Source organism: Neovison vison, chromosome 3, assembly GCF_020171115.1.
Source record: "Neovison vison isolate M4711 chromosome 3, ASM_NN_V1, whole genome shotgun sequence".
Taxonomy (NCBI): domain Eukaryota; kingdom Metazoa; phylum Chordata; class Mammalia; order Carnivora; family Mustelidae; genus Neogale; species Neogale vison.
In genome coordinates, this window is record NC_058093.1 from 58,960,691 (window position 1) to 58,979,183 (window position 18,493).

The 18,493-nt window shown below is 34.3% G+C and overlaps 1 protein-coding gene across 6 annotated transcripts in view; it reads left to right on the forward strand.

The window, feature by feature from the left end:
• The window catches only part of SLC4A10 (solute carrier family 4 member 10), a 304,439-nt gene that overhangs the window by 84,380 nt on the left and 201,566 nt on the right, over positions 1 to 18,493 (forward strand). For 5 of the 6 annotated variants that reach the window (XM_044242202.1, XM_044242201.1, XM_044242203.1 and 2 more), the window contains exon 2: positions 3,246 to 3,381. The exons of the other annotated variant lie outside the window; for it this stretch is intronic. In XM_044242202.1, coding sequence (XP_044098137.1) covers positions 3,301 to 3,381 — 81 coding nt within the window. In that variant the 5' untranslated portion in view covers positions 3,246 to 3,300. The remainder of the gene's footprint in view (positions 1 to 3,245; positions 3,382 to 18,493) is intronic. 6 annotated transcript variants of the gene reach the window in all.

Below are 18,493 nucleotides of genomic sequence, written 5' to 3' on the forward strand. Positions count from 1 at the left end.
TTATAGTAACTTTGTTATGCACATTATGAGAAGACACGGAACGAAGAGAAAATAAGTCTTCACAATTTTCTGGCTATTTTATAAAAACCAGACATATACATATGCAAAAGATAAATAACAACACAACAGAGCATGTGATGAAAGTATATTGATTGTCAAAATGAAATCTGTAATAATAGAGGAGGTTAGGAACAAATCATACATTTCTTTCTCCCTCATTTTTCACATTCAATCTCCAAATCCTATCCCTTTTAACTAAAAAGATTTCTAGAGCCTATAGATTTCTTTCCATTTCTACTGTTAACACTTTTGTTCAGGCCATAAATCCCCTGCCCCAAATCATATAACTTGCCTTTCTTCTTCTAGTTTTGTTTTACACACTCATTTCTATGCCACAGAAGTAGTTATGTTTGATGGCTTCTCATTCCCCTAAGGATAAAGCTCAGTGGCTTCTAGATTTTAAATGGATTCTAAGGCTTCCCATGCTTGGTCTTTGGCTCATTCTTCTAGCCTAATCTCTCCCTTCTGTCCCAGTTCATTGTCCAACCACTTGTATTTACCATTCCCTGAATATGACCTGCTTCTCAGTTTCAACAGTACTTGCTTAAGGAGATACTCCTAATCCCTAGACCAGGGTCAGGGGCCCTGTTACTGTTGTTACATTGCCTCCTAATTCTTCTGTTATAAGAAAACGTGTTTAAAACTTGTTTAATTATCTGCTTCTGTGATGACATATTTTGTGTTGTCATGAAGTTCCTAGCACCTATACAGTGTCTGACGCATAGAAGGGGTTTGATATTTTATACATTAAAGAATGGATGTAGAAAGGAAGATGATGTAGTTTAGGAGGATCTTGCTGAGAAAATAGGTCTTCAAGACTGAGTTCCTATTTTGATTATAGCAAGAGAGGAAATACTGCATAGATAAATCATGTTTCCCTACATATAATTTTCATCCAGGTGTGTGATTGTATACATACAGCCGAAATACCAAATTCTTTGTCTGAACTTGTGCAGTTAGAGGTAGTAATTTCTCTAAAGGGACTGTGTGATCAGGATCTTAAAGAAGCCTGATTTCTTTCTTTTTCACAAAAAAAATAGTATATATTTAAGGTGTGGTAACTATTTTCCCCAGATATATTGAGATATAATTGACATATAACGTTGTGTAAGTTTGATGTGTACAACATGTTGATTTCATACATTTACATAAAGCAAAATAATTATCACCATGGTACAACTTTCAGGTATGTATATACTATATTACTAACAATAATCACTATGATGCACATTAGATCCCCAGGACTTATTTATCTTCTAACTGGAATTTTCTTCTCTTTGACCAACATCTCCTCTCCCCTCCCAATTCCCCTACCTTTCCCGCCACCCCCCCCCCAGCTTCTTAAAGAAGTCCAATCTTTAAGATTCAGTTTGATTAGTCTCCATGATAATACGTATCATACCCATCAAATATCATGAGTGGGAGAAGGGAAATTATACTGAGCTATTAGTCTACATTTATCTAAAACATTTTCTGTAAGCACTTTAGCTATCATTAAACTTCATTTAGTTTATTTCACAGGTATATAGATTTAGTTTATTTTCATAGGTACATAAATAAAGTGTTCATTAACTCAGGCTATACTCAATGTAAAGGCTGTTTTAGGACAATAATACATTGTACTTGGTGTCTTAATTTTGTATTTTGGTTTTTTAAAAATATTTTTTAAAATTTTTATTATTTTTTAAAGATTTTATTTATTCATTTGCAAGAGAGGGAGAGAGAGCATGAGCAGGGGGGAAAGGCAGAGAGGAAAGCAGACTCTCCACTGAACAGGGAGCCTGATGTGGGGCTCGATCCCAAGACCCTGGGATCATGACCTGAGCCAAAGGCAGACACTTAACCATCTGAGCCACCCAGGCGCCCCGTGTCTTAATTTTTAATTCAGTTAAATTGATTATGATTTTAGCCTATTTTTTGTTGTGTTTATAAAATGCAATCTGTTGTCACATGGTAAAGAAAATATTTCCATATTACACTATATGTTAACTAACTAGAATTTAGGATTTAGAGCCCCCCCCAAGAAAATATTTCCATTTATCATTTTAGAAGATCTTGTTTCTTTGTTATCAGACTACTTTAACAATCTTAAATATCCTGATTCCACTATGTTGTGGTGAAAGAAAGCATTATAAGAACCTTGTTGAACACAGATAAGATGCAGTGAAAAATCACAACAAAAATGCCAATAGTTGACTTAGGTTTCATTCCTAGGTTTAACCATGCAGTTTTGGAATATGACAATGGCATGTTGTGTATGTGAAACTCTTTAGAAGAAGACATTAAAATATAAAAGTTATTTTGATTTGAAGCATGTTGGTCTAGGGAGCATGAAATAAAAATGGTTCTTGAGGGGCCCCTGGCTGGCGCAGTCAGTTAAGGGTCTAACTCTTGATTTTGGCTCAGGTTGTGATCTCAGGGCCATGAAAAGGAGCCCTGTGTTGGGCTCCTTATTTGGCACAGAACCTGCTTAAAAGACTGTCTCTCTCCTTCTGCACCCCCCCACCCCCGCCAGCTCTCTCTCTCTCAAATAAATAAATAAATCTTTTAAAAAAATGAAGCTCTTGAGAATTAAAAATGAATATGCTTTTATCTATTTATCAACTGTTAAACACAGTTTTCCAAAGATTGCCCGAAAAAAAAATTCTTCATTCTTAAGGACTTCTAATTTTGATGGGTTGGATAAATAATGATAGGGAAGTTCCCTTTAAAAGAGAGTTCAAAAAAAAAAAAAGAGAGAGTACAATTTGCTTATTAAATCATTATACTAAAGCTTAGTCATGTATGAAGAGAACTGCCTAATAATTAAGAATTGAGATTTTAACATGGCATTTGCAGCAGACACATTTGATACTTAATTAAGTAGAACATTGCTTATTTTTTAAAGGATTGACAAAATCAAACTCTTTTTGGCAAGTGAAATTTTTATAGTAGCAGAAGTGGGAAACCTAAAGGATGTGGCTCATTCTCTGTTTGGATGATGCAGACTTGCTCCAAGCAGTAAGCTTACTGTTTTCAGACAGCATTAGCAGCTTCAGCAAATACAACTGTGTCATCGTCCCTTAATACGGGGTGTTTGTAACTGGAAAGGGGAGACGATAAACAATATATGTGATTTGATATCTTCTTGATGGCTTAAACAGATACTGATGGACAGATCTGCTGTTTGATGTTTTCTTCACTAGCCCTGAAGATGCTGAGACATAGAGATGGCTGTGATTCTCTTTTATAAGACAGGAAATGCAATCTTTAGGGGTTTCTGGAAATAGAAAGGTCATGCAGTCTGGAACCTGTGAGCCTTTTCAATCTCTAAGTCATCAGGTATGACCTCATGAATTATGATGATACTATTAGATTGTAGAGTTATTGATTTTTCTAGCTCTTAGTTATATAGAATATATTAATAGATGTAATTGTTTATTATTATCAGATTTTTTTTAGGATATTTGAACAAGTGATATTTATAGTAATCGACACCAGCTAAACAATATGAATTTTAGAAATGTGTGTGTGTGTGTGTGTGTGTGTGTGAGTTCGTGTTTACTTGAGCTTTCTTTTTTTGGAAAGTGGGGAGTAAGTAAAGATTCTTTTTGGTGATTAGAAGCAAGGTTTGGAGCTCTACAGATTTTTCCAGATTAAGCCTGAATACAGTCAAACTGCATCTCTTATTTCGAATGATAAAAATTGCATAATTTGTTCAAACTGGTAAGGATACCTTGTAGCTAGCTGCTTATAGATAGTGACATAATAAAAAAAATTATCTGGAATTTCTTAAGCACAGAAATGATGTTGCTACCATTGTAGTGTGCAACCCCACAGCAATACAAGTTTGATGAGTATAATCGTGTTTACCAGCATCTGAGCTATAAGCTGATTGCCTGAAATTTGTATTTCAGTAACTAAACTGTTTTAAAAGGCATAAATTTAAATTATTTCTTAGATCTATTGAGATAATGATGCTCTTGGTCCTCCTAATGTAGATATCTGCTTAAGGCATTGCTTGTAGCTGAAAGCAGATGATAAATCTGTTTTTGTTTTTGCCTTTTTTTTTTTTTTTTTTTTACAAAGAATGCTTGTGACATTTGGGCTTGTTTAAAATTTTCTGATCCAGAGATACTCTGCATTAGCTTACTTTCATTTTCAAAATGAAAAGACTTGACTACATTAAACATGTTAATTACAAAGAGTAGAGAATCATCATAGCAAAGAATTTGGATTTATATGTCCATTTTATCCGGAAGCTCTGCTATTTATTTTAAACTATTTTTATCAAGTTATAATGCATTTAACTTTGTTATAGCATTCTCTCAGAATGACATAGTAGGGCAAGAAAATGTGCCTGTGTTCGACATCCCAATTTTGAAGAAAAGATATTTTATTTTTTATATTATGCATATTTCTTCCTTAATTTTAGAGGACTTGTCAGATATTTGACCAGGTATTCCATATTAAATGAGCAAAAAGAGAATGTTGCAGCATTTCTCATCAGAAAGATAGTTTTGTCTTCATAATTCTGTAATATGGTTAAGACTTAATGCCTCATCAAGGTGATGCTATAGTAATAAAAATGAATATATTTATCAGAAGACAGAATTGAAAGTCTAAAACAGTGATTTAATTCAGTTAAGGGGTTAGTTTCTTTTTTTTAATTAAAAACACATTAAAAAATTATACCTACTGATATTGGCTATAATTTATATGTTATTCTGGCTACTCAGTCAGCTTATATTCTTATTAGTAGGGAAGATTGCCATATTCTTAAGCTTGATTAGTTTTGGAATGATTTGAATATACCTTTTAGTTGCTACAAAACCTGTTTAATCTGTTAGAATTTATTTCCAGTATTTGCATGTATTAGTCGCTTTGAGTACATTCTGTTTCTTGGCATTGCTTTGGGATTCTTCTAGGTATTGGTTTTACAGCATTCTGCTATTTTTCACTGTATTTATGGCCTTTCAAAGGAATCAAACTATAAAGATTTTTGGTTACTTTCCTTTAGTGGCCCTTACAGGATATCTCAATAATTTTGTAAGGTGAAAAAATTCTAACTTAGATTGTCATTTCTTTTTTACAAATCAGAGAAAAATTTCTCTCTGTTGCTGCGTTGAAATGCATTACCTTAAAAAGTAAAGATTGGTCAGAATGTCACAGACAGTTAAATTTAATGTCAGCCTTTTTCCCTGTGCGGCAAGATGATCTTGACCTATTGAAAGGAATTGATTATAAATCTGTCTAGCAATGATTGGTCATCTGCATTTTACAATGGCTGACTCTGTCTTTACTATTTTACATAAGTGTTTCATTTTACATTATGAAGGTTTATAAAGCTAAGCTGTCTTAAAACTATTTGAGTATCATTCAGTTCAGTCAGCGTTACGTGGAAGCAGATCATTTATGCAATATTGTGTTCGGTGTTGGGAGAAATATAAAAGAGAAAAAGTTGTTTCTTGCTTTCAAGGAGATTATGAAAAAATGTATACAATGAGCCTTGTTTACATTTTGAATTGACTTTTCAAAGATGATATGTACAATCAGTTTTAACTTCATATAAACTGATAAATCCTTGGATAAGTTATGTATCACTCTTTTTCTTTTCTTGTAAGTTTCTTGGTATTAGAGCAATAAAAGATTGGGTCAAAGTGATAATTAAGAATTTCATAATTTTAACAACTGCGTTAAATTCCTTTATAATGTGTAATTTGTTGTACCAAGGCATTATAAACTGTGAATCAATAAAATAATTTTGTGTGTTTTATAGGCTATAGATGGCAACTGATGTTAAGAGTAAGGGGGCGCCTGGGTGGCTCAGTGGTTTAAAGCCTCTGCCTTCAGCTCAGGTCATGATCCCAGGGTCCTGGGATCAAGCCCCACATCAGGCTCTCTGCTCCATGGGGAGCCTGCTTCCTCCTCCCTCTCTGCCTACTTGTAATCTCTGTCTGTCAAATAGATAAATAAAATCTTAAAAAAAAAAAAAAAGAGTAAGGTGGATCTAGCCTATTAGTAGGAAACAGAAGCAGGGATATCAGGAATGAGCTCAAAACAAGAATGTGACCAAGCCAATCTAATTTTGTATTATGGAGGGAGAATTGACTTCATAGAGATTAAACTTCAGAAAGAAAGAGTAGCAGGTTTGGGAGTGTTTGATGCTGACTAGGCCACTGGGGAGTTTTTTCAATAAAATGGGGGGAATAGGATTCACTTCACGTTTTGAGAAGGGGACTAAGAGGAACTTGTTTGGAGGTAGGCCTTAGCCAGCTAGCTGTTAAATATCCAGACACAAGTTCTTATCTCTTTCATACCAGTATGCTGGCTGAAAGTGATAGGGAGGTGGGTAGAGCAGATGGAAAACCCTTGTTTCTCCCAGAATCCTAAACTAGTGCATGCTGCCCAATCGTGCCTCCGAAGTACCTGTTTTCTTGTATTAGAGCAACAGAAAATTGATAGGCAATTTTTTTTTCTGGTTTGTAATAGCTAGCTGGGTACATTAAGAGGTGGTCAGTATGGTGTTTAAGTATTTGAGCTGCTACATTTCACTGGGTTGAGATCTTAGTTATTACCATTTACCAGCTGTATGATGTTGGGCAAATTACTTAATATTTCTGGGTATCAGTTTTCTCGTTTGTAATATAGAGATAATGTACCTACCTCAAAGAGTTGTTGTGAAGACTAAGTGAGATAATGTATATAAAACATTTGTAAGACTATATGGTGTATAACAAGCACATTATTACCAAAATTATTTGTTGACAAGACATTAGTATATACATTCTATGAGCTAAGATGGACGATTGGCAGGTGTTGGTAATAGTAGTCATGCAGTTCAGTTTTGTTATCTCTTCTTCATTCTCCTTATCAAATAAGGAATTCAGTTAAAAACATACAGTATACTGGAATAAAGATGGCTATAAAAATTCTAACAAAGGAAAATATTCTACATCTGATTTAATTCTAACATTACTGACTATAGGAATTGTGATTTGATGAAAAGTGTTGTTTAAAGTTTTTTTTTGCATCTGCTTGCTAGGCTGACTTAAACTTTTATTAGTAGTCTATGTACAGATTCTTTTCCTTTTTATGTTATATCAATTACTTCATTCATGACAAAAATTGCTGGACCTTGTCAAGTGTCCTTTAGTTGTTGAAGATTAAAATTTAGGAGTAAAAATTCAGGTTTAAGGAAAATAATAGAGAAGTTATATAGTTTAGATATATAGTGATCTGAGTTACTTTTTAATCATTAAAAATGTCTAGGGCATGGGGCGCCTGGGTTGCTCAGTGGGTTAAGCTCCTGCCTTCAGCTCAGGTCATGATCCCAGCGTCCTGGGATCGAGTCCCGCATCGGGCTCTCTGCTCAGCAGGGGGCCTGCATCCCTCTCTCTCTCTCTGTCTGCCTCTCTGCCTACTTGTAATCTCTCTCTCTCTCTGTGTCAAATAAATAAATAAAATCTTAAAAAAAAATGTCTAGGGCAAAAACCTTCACTGAAAGTTAAACCCAACTTGTTTTGTTTTAATTTTTAATTTTATTTGTTAATGAATATTTTTATTCTAGATGAAAGACTAAAATGACATGTGTTATAAATACAATACTGCATATGAATATAATAATCCATGTTCCTATTTGATAGAGTATGTTATTTTGAATTTCTGGTGTTTATTAATGTAAAAATATCTATAGTTGACCCCTGAGCAATGGCAGGGGGCGGGGGGAAGGTTAGGGATACTGATTTCTTGCACAGTTGAAAATCTGTGCATAACTTTGACTTCCCTATAGCTTAAGTCCTAAGAGTCTACTGTTGGCTGGAAGACTTACTGATAACATATGCAGTCAGTTAATACCTATTTTGTCTGTTATATGTATTATATACTGTATTCTTATAATAAAGTGAGCTAGAGAAAAGAAAATGTTCAGAAAAATCATAAGGAAGAGAAAATACATTTATAGTACTCTACTGTATTTCTTTAAAAAGAATCCACATATAAGTGGATCTGTACACCTCAAACCCATGTTGTTTTCTCAAGTTCCAGAGTCCAAGTGAATAATTTGATACTTGGAGGAAATATAAGTGCGTAAGTGTTACATTTTATGGTATCTTGGCATTGTAGTTCTCTTCTCTTAAGCAATTTTCTCAGTGTGCAAATATTTCCCCCAAATGGCACAGAGTCAATCAAATCTCCCACAATGCAGTTTCTTCAAATAAACAAACATACAGAATCTTAATGATATTCCAGTTAAATGTGTTATAAACACTAAATACAAATAGCGGCAAGAGAATGTGGAAAGTAGGGAGTGCCTTGGAGGTTCAAAAGAGAGAAAAAAGAGCACAAATCATTCTGCTCTGAATTCAGTGGGCAGAATATTTCAAGCTGAGTAGGGAGAAGAGAGGAGAGGCTAGATGAAGAGTTAAGGAAGTATAGAAAAGGTATCAGTTGAGGTAAACCTTGAAGGTAGTTTTTGAAGACTGGCCAAGATGGAGAAAGGTCGTTTTGGGCAGAAGAAACAATACACACAGAGATAGGGAGGCAGAAAGCAAATAATATGTTTGAAAAGTATGGAGTAATTCATTTTGGCTATAGCCTGGTAGGGTAATTCAGGTTAACATAGGAAGGTTTGTTAGGACTAGATAGTATAGTCTTGAATGTTAGATTATGATTTCTAAACTGAGCACATTTCTGTGCTGATCTATTTATTCTTGGAAGAAAATAAAATAAAAAAACAAAGAGCAGCACCTATATTTTGCAGTCATTCTTAGAGCTCTAACCCTCTTGAGACTTTGAAAATGAAAATTAAATTCCTGAGTAGATTTAGTAGTTAGTAGACAAGGTAGGGGGTAGAAGCAAAATGAAGGATTTTAATAAAATTCTCTATCAAAATTGCACGTGAGAGCATTTCTGTCTATCCACAAACACTCAAAAGTCCTAGATTTCAGATCCTTAGAGACCTCCTGCTTGTCCCTGATGTAAACTCTATTTTATTGGTAGGTAATCTGATTTAGCTTTGGCTTTATTTTTGACATTTCCTAGACAAAGGACAATCTAGTGGGATCATTTTAATATAATGAATATACATGTAACTATGGTGAATATTTGGATAATAAGGACTTCGTCTTCGGGAAAATTGGAAATAGAAATGCTGTTTATAATCATGGGAGTCATAGGGTTATTTTAACTTTACTCTTTGTTCACTTAGAGATGATAAAGTAAACCATCATTGCTAAATACTTTTAATAATGCTTTTAAGTCTCCTCCACGCACTAGAAGCATTTTAGTATTGCTTATGGTTAATAAAAAAGCTGGGTAACATCCAAGAGCAGATTTCCTTTAGATGTGACAGCTGGGGTATGACTTTGTTATCAGACCCAGGAAGATGGTATTTGTGCACGGGAATTGTGAAAAAATTGGAATTGACTACTTTTACTAGCACATTATCCATATGAAGTATGTCAGAAGTGAAACTAGGTGGAAAACCACAAGCATGAGTAAAAATGAAACTGGACGTAGTAGCTCTTCTGGCTCTATTTTTAGCAGACCCATATAATTGAGAATTTTCTGTTTCTTCCTATAGAAGTCTGAATTACTTGAAAACCCCATCTTCTAGATCTTGTGAGGTTGTTTTTATTAATCCTTGTGCTTCACATTGCCAGAAAAGAGTTATATTTATAGTAGGAACCCAACAAAATTTTAGTACTTGGTTTAGAATCATGATCCATTTCTGGGAGAAACCTTGGAGATCATTGGGCTTTGGGTTACTTTAAAACTTTAAAACATTTGAACATTTTTTTCTCAAAAAAAAAAAAAAGTAGGTGAAGACATTTAGTGATGTGATCCTTTCCCTACCCCATGCCTTTCAAAAATGATAATATTGGTATTGATAATGATATGCCTTTATCAAACTCCTCTTGTGCTGCATATAAATGTGTACGTTTATTCCTATCCATTTTTTTTAAAGGTTTATTTATTTATTTTGGAGAGAGGGAGAGCATGAGTTGGAGGGGCAGAGGGAGAGGGAAAGAGAATCTCAAGCAGACTCCATGCTGAGCATGAAGCCTGATGCAGGGCTCCATCTTACAACTCTGAGATTAGGACCTGAGCCAAAACCAAGAGTTAGTCGCTAAACTGACTATGCCACCTAAATGCCCCACCCCATTTCTTCTTCTTCTTCTTCTTCTTTTTTTTTTTTAAATATTTATTCAATCTTATAAGAATTTGAGTCTATTGCAAAGTATAGAGGGAGGCAGTATAGCATAGTAGTTAACAGCTAGTTATCAACCTGGACTCCCTTGTTTGGGTCCCATATCTTCTACTTCACTGGCAGTGTTTGTTCTAGGAAAATTACCTGATCCCTATTTTCCTCAGTATTGTTATCTGTAAAATGGGGATGCTAAATTGCTAATCTCTAGAGTTCTAATGAGAATCAACTGAATTAATCAATTAATACAAATAAGGTACTTGAAACAGTGTCTAGCTTAACAAATATTAATTATTAGAATTACTTTCCACTGGAAGGAACTTATGTATTTACACACGTATTTAGTACATATGTGTATACATACATACATATATGTGTATATATGTGCATATACATTATACTTTAATTATAGACAGTATACTCAGTAAGACAGTATACTAAGTAAGCTACACTGAGTAGCTTGCCTAAGATTAAAATTGCCAGCAAAGGATAGGAAGATAGGGGATTCAAACTGGAAAGTTCTCTCCAGAGCTCTTGCTCTTAACTATTGTGTTATATTGCTTAAGATTCTATACACTTGAATTAGATAGCTATGAGTAAGTTAGTATATTCTAAATGCCAAACTGTGACAAGAGATGTCAAAGCAAACTCAAACTGCTGTGGAAGACTTCATGAAGAGGGTTTAACTTACTTTCATTATAGTCTTTTTTGTTTTCTTTTCCACTACCAAAAATACGTATGAAGTCATTAGCACAGTTCCTGCCATAGTGCTCCATAAATTATGGTTATTATTGTCATAATCTTTCTGATAATTTTTTCTGAATCTTCCCTAGTTGGTGCAATGTACTGTGTGAAAATCATGTACTCATTTATACTCATGACTTAACTTACCGACTAGTGATTCTTAATTGTGACTGTGCATCAGAATAGAATATTTAGTTTTTTAAAAACACTGAGGCACCAAGCTTATCTCAGAAGTACTAAAGTTTATGGAGATAGAATCTAGCCTTCCACATTTCCAACAAGCTTTTCAAGTGAATCCCATGAGCAGCCAGAATTGAGAACTGCTGCTTCACTTGGTGATTTCAAAATAGAGTAGAATTCCAAATCTATAGCTCAAATCTACATCTTAACCTCATTCTGGTGTTTCAGACATTGCATTTTGTTAGACATCTCTGCTCATTTCTTTTATAAATATCTCAAACTTGCTATGTCCCAAACTAACTTATTATTTTATCTTCAAAACCTCTTTGCTTTCCATAGCATAATGACCTGATCATTTTTTTCAACTTTTTTTAATCCTAATCTTAGATCCAATTACTAACCAAGTTATGTACATTCTTTCTCATAAGGAATCTAAAGTTTATCCCTTCTTTCCATTCCCCATTGTCTTGACCTTAGTATGAATTCATATTCATTTTTTCCCTGAACTATTATAATCCTTTCTTAACTGATATTTCTTTTTCTTTCCATTTCCCATCCCCAAAGCAACCTACTCATTACCATTCAGCTGCCTTAATACTCTTTTCCAAATGTGAACCATGAATAGGCATGTGCCTACATAAATTAATTCTAAGGCTCATCATTACTTTCAAGATAATTTTCAGAGTTCAGATAAGTAAGAACATCAGTATCTGTCTTTCTCTGTCTGACTTATTATTTCATTCAGCATAATACCCTCAGTCCATCTATGTTGGCCCAAATAGCAAAATTTCCTTCTTTCTCATGGCTGAATAATATTCCAATGTATTTATTTTGTCCATTTATCTACCATTGGGCAAATTAGGTTATTTCCCTATCTTGGATATTGTGAATAAAGTGATAATGAACACAGGAGTGCAGCTAGTTCTTGAGATCGTGATTTTCTTTCTTTTGGATATATACCCAGAAGCAGAATTGCTGCATCATATGGTAGTTCTATTTGTAATTTTTTGAGGAATGAGGAAGTGACATTTAAACTTAGCCATCTTTAGTTAAACTTACTCAAAATTCTACAAGTTAGAGAGAGACTCTCTCAAACCTTTTAAAATGCTGTCCTTTTTGCATATAATGTCTTTGGTCCCTCATTTGTCTTTGTATTTGCCTGACTCACTGTTATGCCTGTTTAGATTAAGACACTAAATGCCTATTTAGATTAAGCATTGACTCCCATTGAAATATTGCCTATTCCTTCAGAGTGAATTAAGTTTTTTTCCCTGATGTTCCTGGATTCTAGTTAAGTGAAGCACAATACATTCTACATTGTAGCCATGATTTTCCTTCTCTTGACTATAAACTGTTTAAGGGCAAAGGCAGTGTCTTATTTCTTTAACGCTAACACAAATACAGTGCCTGGCAGATGGTAACTACTTAATAAATTTTTGTTGAATAACAAAATGGAGAATTAGTATGAAAAGTTCATGGAAAAAATATGGCCTGGACACCAATAAGAATTCATATTACCTGAGGTATATAAGTAGGATGGAACCAGACTAAAGTATTTTAAATGTAAATTAAGGAGTTTTAGGTTTTATGGTTAACTAATATAATGCTTTTGCCGTGTTACATATTGACCTGCTTTCAAACCAGTCTCTACCCCTTAATAGCTAAGGGTTCTGGGAAAGTTTCTGAGGCTCTTTAAGTCTCAGAATACTCATCTGTTTTTGAGGAGTTCTAATGAATAAACATCGATACAGTTTTAGCACTGTGCCTGGCACATTGCAAGCATTATAATGAATGTTAGTCCTTCTCCTGAAACTGCTTCTCCTCCTCTTCTCCCAGCCTGTGCCCCCCCCATCTCTTCCTTCTCCTTCTTTTTTGTTAGTTCTTCTTATTATTGCAATCATATGGAAAACTGAGAAAAGTCAGACAGCTAAGGGACTAACAATTTCAGACTGCACAATTGGAATTATCCAGTGACTGACCACTCAGATTGCCATCAGAGAAAGAAAATGTTAGTTCTAGTTCTAGCTCTACTTTTGCCTTACTGTAAAGCTTGAATGTGTCTGAATTGACTCATACAAAAACTTACAATGAAAGTAATAGTATTAATGCTTTCTTCACGAGGATGTTATAATCATTTGGGGATTTATATCTTTTGAAATTAATCAATATTAAAAGAGTGGGGATTTATATCTTTTGAAGTCACTGATATCACATGCTTTTGTCTAAGTTATGCCATTTGTCTGGAATGCTTTTCTTTTTATTCAACTTGATAATTTTATTTGTCCTTTAAGATTCAGTTTAAGCATGAGTTAGTGGTATTATTGCATTCTCGCCAAAATAATTAATATTCATAGTTAATATATTTATTTTCTCTAATATAATTAATATAATATTAATTAACAATTATAAAAATTGAAATTGTTCTGTAAAACACCTCTGTGACAAAATTAGGAACCAAGCACAATAAAATTAAGCTAAGATAGACACTACATACTAAATACCTGGCAGACTTGTTCCACATATAACCTATGGCCTTTTTTTTTTTTTTTAAGATTTTATTTATTTATTTGAAAGAGAGAGATTACAAGTAGGCAGAGAGGCAGGCAGAGAGAGAGGAGGAAGCAGGCTCCCTGCTGAGCAGAGAGCCCGATGCGGGACTCGATCCCAGGACCCTGAGATCATGACCTGAGCTGAAGGCAGCGGCTTAACCCACTGAGCCACCCAGGCGCCCCTAACCTATGGCTTTTTGCCTTAAACATGCATGTCCTTCAAAGCATAATGGCAATCAGTTCTTTTCAGTTAGTTGATATTAGGGTCGTCATAGCTAACTATATCTGTCTGTTTGCCAATCATTTGATTGACTAAATCAGGAAGATGTACAGTTTCTATAGAATTTGAAGTCATATCTTTCTTTGTTCTTTCTATTCTTCTTCCCTCCTTGAAAATTCTCTAGAAACTTAGAAATAAATGATACATACAAATACAAAGCATTTTAATGTATTCTTTTCCAAGTTATTATTTAAAAAAATAAATTCTTATATAAACTTTCATGTATATGAAGTTCATATTTTATCTATTAAAAATACTTTTAGTCATTGGAGATGACCATTTCATAATTAACTGGATATTCTTTTAAACGTTTTCACATTTTTATCTATTTGTTAAAGATTTATATTCGTTTATTTGAGAGAGAGAGAAAGAGAGAGAGTGTGCACAAGCTGGGGGAGCGGGAGAGGGAGAAGCACACTCCCCACTTGTCCCAGGACCCCAAGATCATAACCTGAGCCCAAGTCAGATGCATAACTGGTTGAGTCACCCAGTCACCCCTAAATGTTTTCACATTGTAAATTACAAATGCAACTACTACAAGGTCAGTGTTAATGGATTTTGCATCTCAAAAGCAGGCAATTTAGCAGCAATTGTATTTTCTTCTCTGATCCTTTCTATTGTCATCTTACACTTAGAAAGCTGATCATTTACCTAAAATGAGAATAGCTTATCTTGAATGTCATATTAATTCATTTCTTCCTTTTGTGTGTGTTCTCCAAACTTAGACTGATTTCTTTCACCAACTTCAGAAGATGGAGAAATCTGAAGTAGAGAGGAAATGGAAGCTGTGGTGTATGATTAACTGAGATTTTTGTTTTAACATTTTGGGGACCTGAGTTTTCTCATCTTTAAAATAAGGATTATAGATTTGATGATTTTAGAGTTTTCCCAAAAGTCATATTCCAAGTCCATTATTCTAATAGTTTATTTTAATATTCTAAGTCGATATGACCCTTTCTTTACTTACATACTTAAAATTATCTGTTGGGAGCATTTACATTTTTTTCTCATTGCTTTTTTTGTAATGTTGACTTTTCTTTCTTTTTTTTTTTTTAGACATTTTTCATCGTTTTTTCTCACGGCTCCACTATGTTCATCCCTTTTCATTTTAAAATTTCTGCTCTCACTTAGCTATATCTGTACAAAGAATATATTCTTTACTCTCTGTTTCTTTAAGTTCTTCCTTTAAGACCTTTCTTCATTTCATAAAAAAGCATGTTCTGTCATTCTATTGCATTTTAAAGGAGTACTTTTAAATATCTACCCAGTTATGCTCACTGTGTTGATGCAAAGATAGTAATTTATTTATCTATGTGCTTCTGTTAAGCTTTCCAGCATTTAACCTCTGGAAATAGGAATATTGAAAAATTGTTTATATTAGTGAGAAATTAGATAAAAATCTAAGTGGCCAATACCACAGGAAAGATTAACTAAGCTGGATGTCTTCAACCTTTTTATGGGCTCAGCACGTTTCCGCTGCACAACTCTGCTACCCTCTTCAACCTTTTAAATACTTAAATAGCCACTAGGAGTGCCTGGGTGGCTTAGTCGGTTAAGTGTCTACCTTTGGCCCAGGTCATGATCCTTGCATCCAGGGATGGAGTTCTGTATTGGACTCTCTTCTCAGCGGGAAGCCTGCTTTTCCCTCTGCCTGCCCTTCCCTTGCTTGTTCTCAGGCACTCTCTTTTTGACAAATAAACAGAATCTTTAAAAATAAAACAAACAAAGAATAAAATATGTAACCACTAGATAGTATAATTTGGAGAAGTATAAATATAAAAATGTTTGTTTTCTTGTTAAGGTAGGCCAAGATATGCTGCAGTAACAACTCCAAAATCTCAATGGTTCATACGATAAATACAATAAATGTGGGTCAGGGCTGAGACTGGGAACTTCTCTTCCACATGAATTCATTCAGGAATTCATTCAGGAATTCAGACTAATGGAGGTTTAATGATTTTATAGCTGTACCACCTGGACTACCTGATCTGTACCCCTGGGAAGAGAGGAGGACAAAGCAATCACACTCATTTCTCTGTACTTTGGCCCAGATGTGACATATCATCACTTTGCTTATGTCCCTTTGGTCAACACTAGTTACAACAATGGCCTGAGAAATGTATAATGTTTTTCTTGTATCCACGAAGAGAAAGAAGACAACACAATTTTGTGAATGCTAGTAATAACCACATTTTAAGATTAAGAAATCAATATTTATAACTATATGCTTGTATATTCTTATATAGATTAGAGGAAAATGTAGAAAATTATAAGATTTCAGAAAGAGGGCTTGAATGACATTTAATTTTTTCCCTAAAATATCTGTTGTTACTGCTAATGTTGTTTATGTGGTATGTTAAAATTGGGAGAAAAATGGCTAAACTTTGAGAAAATGAAGCAGTATGTCACACAGTAGAAAGAACATGAATTTTAAAATCATATAAAATTTGATTCAAATCCTAATCCTGCCTCATATTAGTTGTGAAAGTTATACTCATGGGCAGATTATTTAACCTATCTTAACTGAGCTTCAGATTCCTCATCTTTGCAGTAAGGATAAAAATATCTACCTTCTAGAACTTTTGGGAGGATTATATAAAATAAAGTGTATTTACTTAACTAATATTAATATAGAACTCCCATGTTAGCATGGGAGCAACATATAACTCATGTAATCTTCATAAAAACTATATAAAGTAAATACTATAATCCCCATTTTGCATTTGAGGAAACCGAGACACAAAGAACTTGCTCAAAATGAAATGGTTAAGGGTTTTTAATTTTCTTTCTATATATCCCTTGCATTTTGAAATTTTGAATTAGAAAATTTAAGGGGGCGCCTGGGTGGCTCAGTGGGTTAGGCCGCTGCCTTTGGCTCAGGTCATGATCTCGGGGTCCTGGGATCGAGTCCCGCATCGGGCTCTCTGCTCGGCAGGGAGCCTGCTTCCTCCTCACTCTCTCTCTGCCTGCCTCTCTGCCTACTTGTGATCTCTCTCTGTCAAAGAAAGAAAGAAAGAAAGAAAGAAAGAAAGAAAATTTAAGAACACAAGTGTTTTTGGTTGGTTGGTTCTGTTCTTCTTTAGATCTAAAGGGGAAAGTAAATAAAGGCCCTCTCCACTCCCTTTCTCACATTTTTGACATTTGTATTAGAAAAGCACTTTGCTTAAAGTTCGTATTAAATATAACAGAAGTCAATTTTTTGTAATTGCATCACTAATCATATTTCCACCACTTTATTCATGATATTGTAGAGCATATCACTAATAAAAAATTACTGAGTTTAAAGAAAAAAAATCACCAAACTGGATAGACTTGCTTATTTTGCTTTTTAAGTATTTAAACACTACACTTTCCATAACTCATGGATATACTCGAAGTATCTCCTTTCACTGCTCGGTTTCTTATCACTGAAGTTCATCTTCTAATGTTTTATTTATCTTACTCCTTGGTACTGTTTTAGTCATCTAAAAGTATCTTGAAATTTTTCTGTTCATTTAATTCATAATGCCTTATAAATACTATTTTATTATCCCATTCTCTGACTTGGTTTGGTTTTGCTTATATTAGAAAACCTCTTTCCATCTAACTATTGAATTATTGAATATCCAAACCCACTTTACCTATAAATCATTACAATACAGACATTAAAGCTTATTTCTGCTTTAGTAATTCATATAATTGACTAATGTGTATGTAGGCCAACTCAGATCTGTCCTAATTTATGATGAGGAGACCAAATTCTTACGTAGTGTTCTAATTTCATAGATTCTTACAAAGTTGTAAAGAACAAATCCTTACTGTGGAAATGGTAAAAATTACTAATTAGGGTCTCCTTGTAGCTCAGGCAGTTGAGTGTCTGATTTCGGCTTGGGTCATATTCTTGGGGTCCTGGGATGAGCTTTGCACTGGGCTCTGCAGTCAGTGGGGAGTCTGCTTCTCCTTCTCCCTCTCCCAATGCTCCTTCCCTTCCCCCTGCTCATACTCTCTCTCTCTCAAATAAATAAATAAAATCTTAAAAAAAAATCAAAACCATGGTGAGCTACTAGGTCACACCAGTCAGAAAGGCTAAAATTAATTCAGGAAATAACAGATGTTGGTGAGAATACAGAGAAAGGGGAACTCTCTTATATTGTTGGTGGGAATGCAAGCTGGTGCAGCTACTCTGGAAAACGGTATGTGTTCCCTCAGAAAGTTAAAAATAGAGCTACCTTATGACCCAGTAAATGCACTCCTAGGTATTTATCCAAAGATGCAAACATAGTGATTCAAAGAGTCACATTCACCCCAGTGTTTATAGAAGCAGTGTTCACGATAGCCAAAATATGCGAAGAGCCCAGATGCCCAAACAAATAAAGAAGGTATGGTATATATAAAAAAAGGATTATTACTCTGCCTACAAAAAAGAATGAAATCTTACCATTTGCAGTGACAGAGGGTATTATGCTAAATGAAATAAGTCAGTCAGAGAAAGACAAATATCACATGATTTCACTC